This window comes from Delphinus delphis, chromosome 5 (genome assembly GCF_949987515.2).
Source record: "Delphinus delphis chromosome 5, mDelDel1.2, whole genome shotgun sequence".
Classification (NCBI taxonomy): Eukaryota; Metazoa; Chordata; class Mammalia; order Artiodactyla; family Delphinidae; genus Delphinus; species Delphinus delphis.
This window is the reverse complement of record NC_082687.1, coordinates 2,203,250-2,218,602: the sequence shown is the minus strand read 5'-3', so window position 1 is coordinate 2,218,602 and position 15,353 is coordinate 2,203,250. Positions and strand designations below refer to the sequence as shown.

Here is a 15,353-nt window from a genome sequence, read left to right as displayed (position 1 = left end):
CAATGCATTTGCGCATCCCATCCACCACATTTAGATGACAGCCTAGTAACCGATTGCTTCATCTGAAGCCACCCCCCGGGGAGCTTCCCAAGCCGTGGATGCATTTAGCAGTAAAATATACGCCTGGATGTCATAGTGGTTTGCTCCATAAACTTTTATGAGAAACATCCCTTGATCTTTTTTGATTTCCTGGTACTGTTACATTTATGAGGGGCAGGTGGGCAGCTAATGGGTATAAATGCTCACTGGCAAATTCAATTTACTTTCTATTTCCTGTGAGCTTTTATTTGATTATTATTCACTCAGGCTTCCAATTTAAAGATTTTTCTATACTTGTGTACCCATATATTTCTCCACCTGTGTAATTTCTACTATTATAAATAAAACCCTAATTTTTAATAAAGTTAAAGCCAAATCACCATTTCGGATAATTTTGTACAAATTAAAGAAAATATTGGCCATCATTTTATACATTGCTTTCTGTATCTTTTCCAGTATTCTGCACTGTTAAGCATTTCATATATTTTGGATGTTCTATTTTCCTAGATACATTTCTAAGTATTATCCAAACATTAAAATGTTTTTCTTATATCCATATACTGATTCATATAAATACTGACAAAGCATGTTTACTGAAATATAGTGCCAATTATTATTATGTTAGCCATGAGTTTTTTCTTATTTTCTGTATCTAATGAGATATAAGCGACTTATTTATGATAACTCAAAAAATAAATACCACACACACACAAAAATCTATGAAAGATTTACTTATCGTAAATCTTGTGTATATACCCAAATACTCTCTACCACAGCACACCCTCTTATTTCCTTCTTAGGACTAAAAGAATTATATTTACTTTACTTGCTTGCCATGTAAGAATATGGATCTATAAAACAGCAGGGATCTGTCCTTTATTCACTGCTGAGTCCCCAAGTAGAGGCTTCTTTTTTGTTAAGATTGTTTTGATGTGGACCATTTTTAAAGTCTTTATTGAATTTGTTACAATATTGCTTCTGTTTTATGTTCTGTTCTTTTGGCCACGAGGCATGTGAGATCTTAGCTCCACGACCAGGGATCGAACCCGCATCCCCTGCACTGGAAGGTGAAATCTTAACCACTGGACCTCCAGGGAAGTCCCGAGACATTTTAAGTTCAGGGCTTAAAGGTGAAAAAATGAATAACCCCATGATTTTCAATACTATTACATGATTTTATACTACATAAAATTAGAAATAAAATTACTGGTTTTATTTTTCATCTCTAGATGAAGTTTAAAAAACTTCAGTAAACTCTATTTCAAGTTTCTCAAACAATTTAGAGACTACTCATTTTGAAATGTTAATCATATAATCTGGATGTGGGTAACTATTTTCCAAATATAATAGCACTCACTGAACTCACAGGATTGTTGTGAGGATTAAATGATAGAATTCCTGCAAAGTGCTTAAAGCAATGCCTGACAGATAGCAAGAACTCAAAAAGCCATCTAGTAAATGTTTCTGTACATCAATCCTCCAAAAAACTTCTCTTGGCTTTCAAGTTTATTTTTTCCATTACTAGGTGAGAAATCCCTGAAAACTGTAGTCAGTCTCAATTTGCATGAGTCACAGAGAGGAGAATGACTGTGCCCAGGTTACAGCTGACACTGATTTGCCCTTGACATTCAGGAAGTCGTTGACCCTGCATCTCAGTTATTTTATGTGTTCAACAGAAGAGCTGACTCAGCATTAGCCGACCGATCACTTCCACATCTGACAATCAAGGTATCTACGATTTCTTCACGGAGTACTTTGATGGTCAAATTTTTAAGAGCTCTGTTTTTCCATTAAAAATTTTGATAATTCTTTCAGCAGTGTATTTGCTTATTTTGTCTCTTGTCCTAAAATACTATAAGCTCTACAAGAGAAGGGACTATTTATATATAAATGTTACATAATCTGTTAATTTAATTGAAGGTCAATGACAACAGATGCTTAAACTAACGTTATGTCTAAGTTGGCCCGTGTTGTATCTATTATTACAACAACGTAGATGTGCAACTATTCACTCTATCTTTTATTCTAATCAACAGGTATGTTTTAAATCATACCTTGTCCTTGATGAGGTCACGATGCAGCATTTCAGCTCAAACATCTCATCTCAGTAAATTTTCCACAATTACTCTACACGTTTTTATTTTTGCAAAGTCAACATAAATGTTGCAATAAACTTAAACTTTAATTACATCTATTCCTGAATATCTTTGTCATGATTTACATCCTGATACAGAATTAGAATTTTGTGATAATTTATAAGTTAGACTGATTATTAGTGTGAATGTACTGGTCAAAAGTCATTCACCTTTTTATTTATATTGCTGAGGAAAATAGCACTATATTTAACATCTAGAGCCTTCAATAACCTATAACCTCTAGAGGAGACTCAAAGGTTGAATACTAACCATATTACGAAAGTATTGATCAGTGAGTACTGTATTTTCATTTCTGTAAAGCTTGACGTGATTTAATGCGTGAGGTTAATTTGTTGAGCTTTCATAACTGGCCGTTCCATAACCTAGATCAAGAATATTATACGGCAAATTTTTACTCATGTCCAATTATTTCATGTGTTTACTGTTTCCTGCACAGCATAAAGATCAAACTTTTTGAAAATTAAGAAAATGGGTCAACCAACAATGAAAAACCGCCCCAAAGACAGCAGACGAATATATATGGGTTACATTGTTTATATCCATAACGTTTGGCCCTAATATGAATCCTGTCAGAGCAGAATTTCTAGGCAACATCTAAGAAAACCACTGCCTGGAGAGTTCATATAAAATAAAACGTTGAAAACCTCTTGTTATCCGGAATTACATAGAGAAAAGCAAAACTATCTAGTGATAAAATAAATTTTAACTTTAGTGGATGTCATTTTATGAAAGATTTAAATGTATCAACATATAGATATAATGTTTATAAATACTGAATTTATTTTTTAACTAGTTTTCTCTGTTCTGTCCCTAGCATATTTTAATATCGAAACAAATCTTTGAAATAAGACTTAGTTTTGTTTAATTTAAAGACTATTACTTACCAGTGCCTTTGTAGTATTTTGTACAGTTACCATATTCAATATCTTCCTTTTTAATATCAAATTGAGGCAAGGCAATCTTTTCTAATTGAACAGGATCCCCTGACTGCCAGATAAATCGTAAGTCATCAGTTGTGTAACCAACTGTAAACAAAAGGAAATAAAATATTAGTTTGAAATATAATTATGGACACTTCTTTAACATTTTAACATCCAGATATTAAACACAGAAATGGTAAAACAATAGGCCCTTTTATGAAACTTTTGTTAGAAATGTAAAGACGTAAAATCTATGGCCACTAATAAAAATATTAGCACAAGTTACAGATAATTGGCTTAAAGAAAGAACAAGCTAAAATAATCAGCATATCACAGATGGTAAAAATCCTCGGGGGGCATGAACAGTAGTACATCTGTCTATGTCAGAATTCCGAACCGTCATCAATGAAAAAGTAGCAAATAAGTGATACCAGCTTTCTGAATGTACACGTTTACAATCATGCAATATGCTACCTGGAGATTTTTAAAGAAACTTAAGCACCAAAATGGGTTTTTTTGAAGAATTCACTACCAACTTCCCTAGAGGAGTTGCATGGCCAGAGGAGAGCAATAAAACAGCCCCTCAAATGGACATCACTCCATCACTAGAGCCTCCTGGAACCCACATTGTGGGCTTAGGTAACCTGGCTACAACTCAAGGGCCCCATGGGTTTACAGCATGTTGTAGCCTACCGTTCAACTCTTACACGCCTATGTTTTTTAAAGCCGTACTTTAGTGTATCTAGTAATAGAATTGAAGGTATATACACATGTGGAAGTATTTATAAAAGATGCATATGGACACACAGGCACACGTACATACAATACACACACAGACGTGTACCTACATACATTTATATCTGCAGAATCTCACATGATAGTTAGAAAGCAAAAAATATTGTTCAAATTTAGGATCCAGCTTCAGTAAATTAAACAACAACAAGAAGTAACCACTAAGTGACTTTAAAGCACGTCATCAAGCAATCACCTACATTTTATAAGGTGTAGGAACAGGTCACAGTATATGGGTATTCAGGCTGAAGAGTCCTTCCATTAGTGTTAGTTTTTCAAGTTTTATTTCCTACTTTGATTTTCACATGACAAGCTTCATAGCAAATTAATTAATAAATATATTTTAGAGATAAGCATTTCAATGACTACACCTGGTACCTCTTTTAGAAACTGAAAAATACATGATTCTAGAAATAGAGAAAATCTGAAATCCAACTTTGTAAAAGATTTTTTTTTATAGATCCATAGAAAATGAATGCTTGGTAGGATTTAGATAATATTTTTCAATGTTTTCCAAATTTTCTGCTCTGAAAAATGTGGTTTTAGCATTAGAAGAGTTATTAGGACATCATTTTCTCCTTTACCTTGTCTATATTACTAACTCAAATGCAGGTGGCAACTGGAATAAGTTAGAAGGGTACACACCTACACCTACGGCAACTCAACTGAAATCAACTGGTAACAAAAGAATTCATCTATCTTAGTATACAAATTAATACAGTAAAAGGAGAACTATAATTTCCCTAAATAACTTATTCTAACGTCTATTTGGAATCAAAAGCATTAGTTTCACCGTTATTATCTAAGATATTAGTAGCATGTATTGCCTAGAAATTTTAAGCATTTTTATCCCTATGGTGACTTAGGGTCTCATTTACATACAGCTCTCAAGTTGCATCTTGCAACGTTGTGTATCCATGGGAAACAAGGTCAAGTCCAAAGGGCACGAAAGAGTAATAGATAGCCTGAAAGCAGAAACAGACGTCTTAGAAGTTGTTTAACACATGTCTCCGTGATACACTGATTTTTAAAGGAAAATATGAATCTACAAATATTAGAGAGAAAAGAGTACCTCATGCTGACGAGGACATCTCCATCCCGAAAAATAAAGAGGAGGATATTTTCCTGGGTTACATCATGGAAATTGGCACTTTTTTCATTTGCAAAAAATAAATCAGGTTTCCACAGACACTTGTACATCGTGGGGTCCACCGTCAGGGCATCTGAGCCCCGGAAATCGCTAGGCAGCTTCAGTCTGGGGTCGTTCCACTTCTGTCTCAGGAAGATGTTGACTCTATAATCCTGGGAAAATTACGTGTGCGTGTGTTTACTGCCATTTTTAAGAATGCGTTCAGCACCAGGATAAAAAGGGTTCAATCGTTAGCAGCACAAATACGTTTGCTCTTCCAACATTAACAAGGATCACAATAGCTGGGTATAAAAAGCCCCTCGTGTCTTTCTAAGACTCTCTACAGACATCCTCTTAGCGCTTGCGAGTTCAAACGTCGTCATAGAACTTTACCAATAATTGCTTTACTGTAATACAAACACCAATTATACCAGGGGGTTAGTGGGTATTGTCAAAAAAGCACAGGAACTGCTAAATACTGCCATTATTCTTTCCCCAAAAGTAGGATACATTTTCATTAAAAATAGATAAGAAGCCAAGAGAAAATATTTCACTTGTATCTTACTAAGTAGCAAACTACAGAAATAATTTATATGTATATAAAGCTACAAGGGGGTTCGGGAGGGAAGGATTGGGAGTTTGGGGTGTGCAGATGGAAGCTGTTTATCCATAGGATGGATAAACAACAAGGTCCTACTGCAGAGCACAGGGAACTACATTCAGTAGCCTGGGATAAACCACCGTGTAAAAGAATTTTTAAAAGAATGTGTATATAAGTGTAACTAAATCACTTTGCTGTACAGCAGAAACTAACACAACACTGTAAATCAACTGTACATCAATAAAAATAAAATAAAACTCCATATATGTTTAAAACACATACTTTATATATATACTTGAGGAAGAAAAGGAAAAATGATCCTTGCCTACTCATACATGTAAATGGTTATACAGAGGTAGTCAAATAACATTTGGATTTTGCCAGATGAGAGTACATGAAACATGTGTAAATGTTATATTCAACTCCAGTAGGAAAAGGTTTTGAAATCCACGAAACAGCTGATTCTTTTTCTTCAGTTTTTTGCCTATCTCCAAAGTTTTAATTGTAAAAGTTTGTAAAAGTTGGATTATATCAAGACATGTATATTCTAAGAATAGATGAACCTGGAAACATTGTTTAATACCTTAATACATTTTATATTTGCCAGTGAAATGAGGTTCTACCACACATTGGGTTACTGGGGTACATACAGTCCAAAGCAGCATGGTGGCATGATGCTCAGGCTTTTTTATTTTAATTTTATATGCTGAACTCAGAATATGCACCAAAGTGCTCAAGGCATAAATGACATTGGGCTTCAGCACCCTTATTTTCAACCATTCAAAATTCACAAAATACTATTATCCATGGCCTTTTGACATGATCAAAATGAATCAGAGCATAAACTTCAAATCAAAATCCAAATATTTAAATAGGAAGAGATGATAGATTTTCTTTCTTTAAATAATAAGACCTAACATATTTATATGAAACATAAATGCGCACATTTTATTTATGTATAAAATATAAAATAAGCAATGCGCAGTGACTAGGAAAATTTGAGGAATTCACTGTCTCTCTCCTACGATGTTCAGATTCCATAATAGTAATCAGAGGAGGGTAAGGCACATATTGATAATAGATATTTCCTGAACTACAGACAGTGAAGTAAGATTTAACTTACCTACATCTAACAGCTAAACTTGATGTTTATAAAAACTGCAACACATTGTAAATCAACTATACTTCAATTAAATACATGTTTAATAAATAAATAAACTTCAACACATAATATAAATTGGTTGTTAAAAATCATACGCAGATGGTCTTGAAGTGCAAAAGTCAAATAAATTAAGAATTATGTAAGCTGGCACTGAACATATCTGTACCACTGGCAGGGAAAACAAAAATAACATTTTCCTAATCAAACGAACATGGAATCAAGGAGGACGTGAAGGAGACCTAGGACCCTGGAAGATGAAGACCTGCACTACACAGCTCCATTAACTTTTTGTCAAATATACACATATCTTACAATTCATAATGGGACTTAAGTGGTTACCTCATATCTGATTGTGACAGCTAAAGAAATTAGCTCAAAACATGTCCAGGACATAGGCCTATCAGCTGGTAAGCCTTCCAGTGGCCACAATGCTGCTTCCTGACCAAAGTTTTTCTCATCCCAGAAAAACATGCATGGCCCCCAGCTTAAGAAGAAATATACCATAGATCTGATCATTTTCAAATAAAATTCCTAGTATGCTAGCTTCGCGAAAGCACATGGTTGAGTACACTTGCCATTACTTTGCGCACTTAACAGTATCCAATTCCAAATTATTTGCTAAAAAGCTTTCCTGTAATGATCGGCCAAAATGACTGGTATTCTAAAATTATATACAGTCAAAGCTGTTCTATTACCCTCGTATAACTACTGTTTCTTATCCAGGTAAATCATCAAACACTACATCTTTAAGCTGTGGTATTTGAAATACGCATTCACGGTATTATGATAAAATACTGTGTCCTAAGGGTCAGATGAGGTTGCCGATGTATCTTTCATAAGCTTATTATTAAAGCTATGGTCCCTTATTTTGGTCAAGAACCATGACATGAAAATACTGAAGATGAATTTTTCTTTAATTTTTCATTTGCTCATCCATATATGACTATAATACCTTTGTAGAGGTATTTACTACGTGCTAGCCATATTTGGCCTAAGTGCCTTACAAAAATATGACTATTTTTGGAAGTTTATACTGTGCAAATGGTCTCTTGGTGCTCATAAATGCTTCCTGTTACTGGGAAGTACCAGGTAAGCTTATTGTCGTGTTTCCTTTCTGTCTGGCAGCTAGGGAACTGAAAGCTAAACCCTGCAGCTAATTGAATTCATGTATAGCTCACATCCTGGTATGACTGTCATGGTATGGCTCTTACACATTTAGTACTGTTTCAATTCCTTCACTGTATTTTTGTTATTATTATACACTGTAAATCCTCTCCAGAAACAGGGGGCTGGATAAAAAAATAAATGAGGCACTGCCATATACTGACAAGACTCTTTCGGTATCAAATTATTTGGGCACAACTCCCAAGCAACCTTACCAGTGTGGCTTCTAAAACTGGATGCTTTGTTTTAGCCTAATATTAGGTTTTATTACTTTGAAGAGGGTGAGAAATATGTGTAGAGATAGAAATATTAAGATCTCATTGGTATTCTTTATCTAGACCCAAGCAACTACATTTTGCTTCTCAGTAATTAATTTCTAAAGACATTATATCACTATTTTTTTAATATCAGAAAGATATCCGACAGGAATTAAAGCAACGCTAACCTTTAACTTCAGCATATTTTGCATAATTAAAAAAGAAGCCATCTTACAATGTTTGGGGTGGAACTTCAGGAATTAAGCCTGCATTATGTCGAGTTCCCCTCGATATCTCCACACAGGCACACATTCTTTTGGGAGCACTGTTCTACTTCCCACCTATTTCCAAAATGGAATGGTTAACTCATCTAAAACTGTATCGCAAAATTATGTTTCTTTTAAAATTTTTATAGCAGTTGCAATAGTGTTTTTCCATGTGAAGTCCATTTTTCTAAATTCTTCTTGAAGTCTAAATCAATGTTTCCACACCATCCCAGAATATATTCATGTCATTTATCATTTATTAAGTTCAAAGCATTTTAATCAGCTGAAAGCTGATGAAAGCCCTAGATAGTATCAGAGACCTTGACAAAATAAACTGTCTGTGTGAAAAATTACAAAATTACAAATGATACAAGAATGTTTTAATCTACAGTCAGCCCTCTTTTTATTCTATATGTCTGAGACAGGCTGGGACCTGGGACCTGGGACCCTTTGCTGCAGGGCTTGCACCTGGACACACGTTTCCTGCAGTCATAAAGAAACTATAAGGGACTAAAAATAACTGACAACAGCAAATGGAAATGAGGGTGTGGAGCAGTAGGAACTCTCACTGCTGCTGGGAATCAAAATATGACAGCTACTTTGGGAGACAGTTTGTCAGTTTCTTACAAAACTAAACATACTCGTATCATATTGCACTCCTTGGTAAGTACTCAAAAAAGTTGAAAACTATGTCTACACAAAAACCTGCAAATAGGTATTTATTGTAGCTTTAGTTATAACTGCCAGAACTTGGAAGCAACCAAGATGTCCTCCAGTGGGTGACGGATTAATAAACTGTGCTCCATCAGGCAGTGGAATATTATTCGACACTAAAAGGAAATGAGCCGTCAAGCCATGAAAAGACATAAAGGAGCCTTAAATGTATGTGACTAAGTGAGAGAAGCCAATCTGAAAGGGCTGCATACTGTATGATTCCAACTATAATGGCATTCTGGAAAAGGCAAAACTAAGGAGACAGTAAAAAGATCAGTGGTTGCCAGGGGTTAGGGGGAGAGAAGAATGAACAGGCAGAAGACAGTGGTTTTCCAGGGCAGTGAAATTCTTCTGTTTGATACCATAATGGTGGATACATGTCATCATATGTTTGTCAAAGCCCATCAAATGGACAAGGCCAAGAGCAAACCCTAATCTAAACTCTGGATTTTAGGTGATGATGTGTCCATGTAGAGTCATCGATTGCAACCAAAGGACCACTTTGGGGGAGTAAATCCACAGTGGAGGAGACTGCACGTCCAGGGGTAAGGGGCCGACAGGAACTCTCTACGCTTTCTGCTCATTTTTGCTGCGAACCTAAAACTATTCTAAAAAATAAAGTCTACTTAAAAAAAGGAAATGCAAAAAATTATGTCAACAAAAGGAAAGGGAATAAATAAAAGCTTAGCCAAAATTTGGAGACAGGCAAAAAGATGGCCCTTTCAATATCACACTAAATGCTATCTAACAAGCCCACCTAAGGGCTGTATGAGTCTCTAGGAAAATGTAACTTTGTTTGACTTGCCATTTTCTACAGATTAGGGCCCAGACTCTGTACAATTATGTCATTTCAAGAAGATTACTAAATTACAAATGATTTCTGTCAGGTAGGACAGACACTCCCAAAGGTATGCCTTTACTGCCCTGTAGAACATTAACAAGTATATCTAATTTAGCAACCTAATTGCAGCATTCTTTCTCTCCAGTCTCCTGAATTCTCCACTGAATCAGCTTTACTATCTGGCTGGTCCCCTCATTAATGAGTTAAATAAATCACTGACATGTCCTTACAATATTCATGTTTTTAACTTTTTAAAAATTGTGCTTTGTTCTCAAAACGTTAAGTATAGAATTACCATATGATCCAGCAATTCCACTCCTAGGTACATGCCCAGAAGAATTAAAAGCAAGAGACTACAACTGATATTTGTACACCCTCGTCCATAGCAGCATTATTCACAATAATCAAAAGGTGGAAACAATCCAAGTGCCCATCAACTGATGAACAGATAGACAAGCGTGGTACATACATATACACACACCGTGGAATATTATTCAGCCATAAAACGGAATGACATTCTGATACATATTACAACATGAATGAACCTTGAAAACACTACCCCAAAAAATCAAGACTAAGAAAGAGTTTGTCCAATATTCCTACCTAGAGAAGGAATGCAGGGGAAAATATAACCCTAGGGAGGGTAAGCATTTAAAGGGCTGGCTTTCTCAGAAGTCTGAGAAAAAGAAGAAAGCCCTGAGAATGTGATTTCACCAAACCAGAGTCAAAAGCTTCAAGATGGTCCACAGCAATAAATGCCACCAGAGGTCAAGTACAGTCGAACTGAATACTTTCAGCAAATGAGGGAGACACTGATGATTTCAGCAAAACACTGTGGCACATAAAAGCAAGATGACAGAGAGTTAGGACGTGAGCAACGTTGCCTATCTAGAAGATGAAGATAATAATGATATACCCACAACACAGGCTTTTTACCAGCAATAAATGAGAAAACATATGTAAAGTACACAAAGTTCATCTGGCTATATTAAGCACTAAGCAAGTATCGATATTTTGTCTCATTATGGATAGTATATATCCTTAATGTTGTTATTCTTTTATAATGTTGGTAATAGAGGTGAATAGGCTTTTTGCCTCAAAAAAAAAAAAAAAAAATCAAGCCTATACCGTAATTCATTGGGTTTGCTCTGTACTGTGATCGACCTACGATTATTCTAAACGGTAATCCATTTCTAGGTCACAAATCTTGAAACTGCTTTGAGCATCTCCTGAAATGAACTCTTCTTGCTCTCAGCTGCACTGATGTAAGCTCAATATACCATAAGCTTTGAGTCTCTACTGTAATCCTTTTTCAAATTTTATTTCTGAGTAGAACTCCAGAGTTGTATTACAATGAGTATCACTGAAAAACTGGAAATCAGTTACTTCATTGTATCATTCTTGGTCATTATGTCTTATTAGCTCATTAGGAAAGTGCTTCCAAGATGCTTTTCTATTAGTTATGTAGCTACGTAGTATTATATTCAATACAAGTTGCAGCACGCTGATGCGTCTTTTAAGAGTGTTTAAAAATTCCACAATTTAAATTAATAGCTTTGGCTTAATATTCATTAAAAGATAAAAGATTATTAATTAGTATGCTTTGGTTCATGCTTTATGGGCATTTCTAAATAATTGCTACTTATTGGCATTTCAAAGCCTCTGTATCTAGATAACTAACTTAGAAACCTATTTATTTTCATTTTCATTTATTCAATCACTATACTTATAGCTCTATCATTTATTTTGCAATAAACAACTTCCCATCAGAAACAGACCTCTTTTATCACTGGGAAATTACTTAATTGTTTTGAAAGAACTTGGTGACAAATACTGTCATTATTCATTCCAAATAGCACACTAATAGTCATGATCTGGAAAATGGATGTTCTCCAAGATTTTCAGTACCAATTAACACCCAAATTACACTACTTATTCAAGGCAATAAAACATTTCACAAGAAGGCATTAAAAATGGTTAGTTTCATTAATGATATTTTAATATTAAGAACTGTTCATCTATGTTCTGTTTTGTTGTTAGGATACCTCTTCTGGTTACTTGTAATTTTTACCTAACTCTCACATACGTGATGTTTCCTCATTTGATTTCTTTACATTACGATAAAAAAAAATGGCGTTCAAGGAAATAAAGAAAATCAACTCTCATAGCATCCGGCAGCATCATAATTAAAGTTCTGTCAACAGAGCTGTTATAAAGTCTGGTGTGAAAGGGATTTAAATTTGGTTATTAGTGAGGTTAGAAATTTCATGTAAGAACTGCAAGCTACCAAAATGTCAGTAAAAATTCTTAGGTTATGCTTTATCTATTTTTCTCAATATGTGATTTTTAAGAGTTTTTAGTTAAATACTGTTTAATCACACCCTACGAATATTTAAATTTTCCTAGACCTATGTCAACATTCCACTTTTATTAGGGGTGCCTGCTAGGTGATACAATGCGACCGCCCTAAACTATAAACTACGTGAGTTGCGGTCTGCTGGACTGGATATCTAGCAAGCGCCCAATATATTTCTGTTAAAGACAGAAGGGAAGAAATAATTTCTATGACATTTTGACAGGTTAGGATATTTGGATAGCACTGTTTACACCATTAATTTAATTTTTCTGTACCAGCTGATAATGACAAATTTTGGAAGGAGAAGATAAAACTGGGACATTTCTCATCCTTCCTTCTTGTCTGAGACAGTTGACCCTCGTACAGCGCAGGGTTAGTAGTGCCGACACGCCACTCAGTCAAAAGTCCGCGTGTAACTTTATTGTGTGCCCTTCTGTATCTATGGATTCAACCAACTGCTGTAGGTCGTGTAATACTGTAGGACGTACATGGCCCTATAGTGACAAAAATCTGTATAAAGTGGACCCGTGCAGTTCAGAAACGTGCTGTTCAAGGGTCAGCTGTACAATCCTCTTACTTATGATGTCTGATCACCAGTGCTTCTGAATAATATCGCTAAGAGAAATAGGATAGAGAGTAACTTAGTAAACTAAGACAAGTTGTAAGGAAAGAAATTTAAAGTTACATATAGAAGAAAATACATAAAATCCAATTGTTTTGAAACAACAAAGATAAGTAAGTGCCAAGAACTAGAATTAAGCTCTTTTAACTGATCCCAAATATGATTTTCTTCTTGAAAAGGTCATGCAGCACAAAGGCATAGAAAGCTTGGCAGGATCATGGATCGTAATGCGACAATCATTCAATATAATTACAAAGCGTGTCTACACCAAAGAAAATGGATTGTATAATCAGGCTTTTATTTCCATGAAAGAGTTCTTACGTACTTCTGATGAGGCAAAGTGTCTGTGTACAGATCGTTACAATAAACCTAATACCTAATTTTCCCCACAAGTGCAACAGTTCACATTTTCAATTCTAAAAACCAACTGATGTAAGCCAGAGGTTGGAACTGAATGGAAAAATCAACAAATATTTTCAGTATAACCATGGAGCAGACGCCACCTCGCCTCTAACAAACCACTCTTTTGTTTTGAAGGTCTTATTTCAGTAGTCGCCAGCAGTAGCATATAAACTGATACAAGTGACTGCTGTACCAACTTCAAGTGAGGATGATTACATTTATTTGATGATTTGGGTAATGCTGCTATTAAGTCAGTAAATATCACTTACAGCATTAACAACGATGTCTTACAGAAATGGAAGGTAGCAGAATGCCAACGAACACACCGACATGAGAAATAGGAACCATGAAGCTCAAAAATGAGATTGTGAAACCAGCTGAAGGAGCACATACATAACCGTGGAGGTTAGAAGGGCTTAAGGAGTATAATATGGCTGTGACGTTGTTTCTTCCACTACACAGTTACAGTTTGTGAACAAACGTGAGACTGATTTTAGTTTAGCGAGTTAGCCTCTGAATTATGTCCCTGCCACTCTCTCACTTCGTCCCAGCTTACCCTTATACGCTACCAAATGTAAAATCCATAGCTAGTGGGAAGCAGCTGCATAGCACAGGGAGATCAGCTCGGTGCTTTGTGACCACCTAGAGGGGTGGGATAGGGAGGGTGGGAGGGAGACACAAGAGGGAGGAGATATGGGGATATATGTATATCTATAGCTGATTCACTTTGTTATAAAGCAGAAACCAACACACCACTGTAAAGCAATTATACTCCAATAAAGGTGTTAAAAAAAAATAGCCTCGGAATTAGAAGACAAATAAGTAGGAAGGCATGTTTTCCAAACAGAATTGGCTAAAATGTCCTTACAGCAGTGTTAATGTGTACCACCTCGATGGCTTCTTTGTTTGGTAATGAACTTCATACACTGGAGGAAAGGGCTGCCCTCCTCCTTCAGAAGTTGCCCCACCTCTGTCTGCAGTTCCTCACGCTACGCCCATCCCAAGCTCTGTGTTCTACATTATGTTTTCTGGAGTAAGCAACTGCCGGTTAAAGTAGAAAGATCTGAGCTGCAGAGGAAAGCTCTGGGCAACACTGAAGCTTCCAAATTTTAGGGCTTCCTTTATTTCAGCAGATCTTTATAGGGGAAATTTCCAGGGGGCCATTCATAAACAAAACCACAACCGTACAGTGAAGCTGCTAACAAACATAAATGGTTCATTTTCTTTAGGATGAGATTCTATCCTGACAGTACGTTAATTTGCAAATGCATGACAACCAAACAGTGAACCACTCCTAAGAGTTACTATGTCATGCAAAACACCGTTGCTTTATTTCTATAGTTTTTTCACTCTTTTTAGGGTGTAACACATCAAGTACACAACAGATTCCAGCACAAGCCTGTCTGATATCACAACTTACACACTATTCATCATACTGTTTCTATGAACATATATCTTATATTTAGACAAATCTAAGGCTCTCTGCTTTTCCAACCTCTTTTTTTTGGAGGCGTCTTTTTGTTTGTTTTCTTTTGTTTTTAAGAAATATGCTATCTGGCTATTTTCAAAAAGACAAGAGATCTAACACAACATTGTAAATCAACTATACTTCAATAAATTTTTTTTAAAAGACAAGAGATAAATTCTGGTTAGAATGTAGAGAAAGGGGAACAATTGTACACTATCAGTGGGAATGCAAACTGGTACAGCTGCTATGGAAAACAATATGGAGAGTCCTCAGGAAATTAAAAATAGAACTACCATATCCAGCAATCCCATCTCTGGGCCTATACCCAAAGGAAACAAGATATCTAGAAGCGATGCATGTATTTCCATGTTCACTACAGCATTATTTACAATAGCCAAGGCATGGAAACAACCTAAGTGCCCACCAATGGAGGAATGAGTGAGGAAAATGTGGTATATATATAC

At 35.6% G+C, this 15,353-nt stretch overlaps 1 protein-coding gene across 2 annotated transcripts in view; it reads right to left on the bottom strand.

Moving 5' to 3' along the window:
* Nucleotides 1–15,353, bottom strand: part of GLRB (glycine receptor beta) — a 69,391-nt gene that overhangs the window by 18,792 nt on the left and 35,246 nt on the right. For both annotated transcript variants that reach the window (XM_060011579.1, XM_060011580.1), the window contains exons 5-7: nt 4,980–5,209; nt 4,790–4,872; nt 3,080–3,220 (exon numbers count right to left, since the gene is read on the bottom strand). In XM_060011579.1, the coding sequence (XP_059867562.1) occupies nt 3,080–3,220; nt 4,790–4,872; nt 4,980–5,209 (454 nt within the window). The remainder of the gene's footprint in view (nt 1–3,079; nt 3,221–4,789; nt 4,873–4,979; nt 5,210–15,353) is intronic.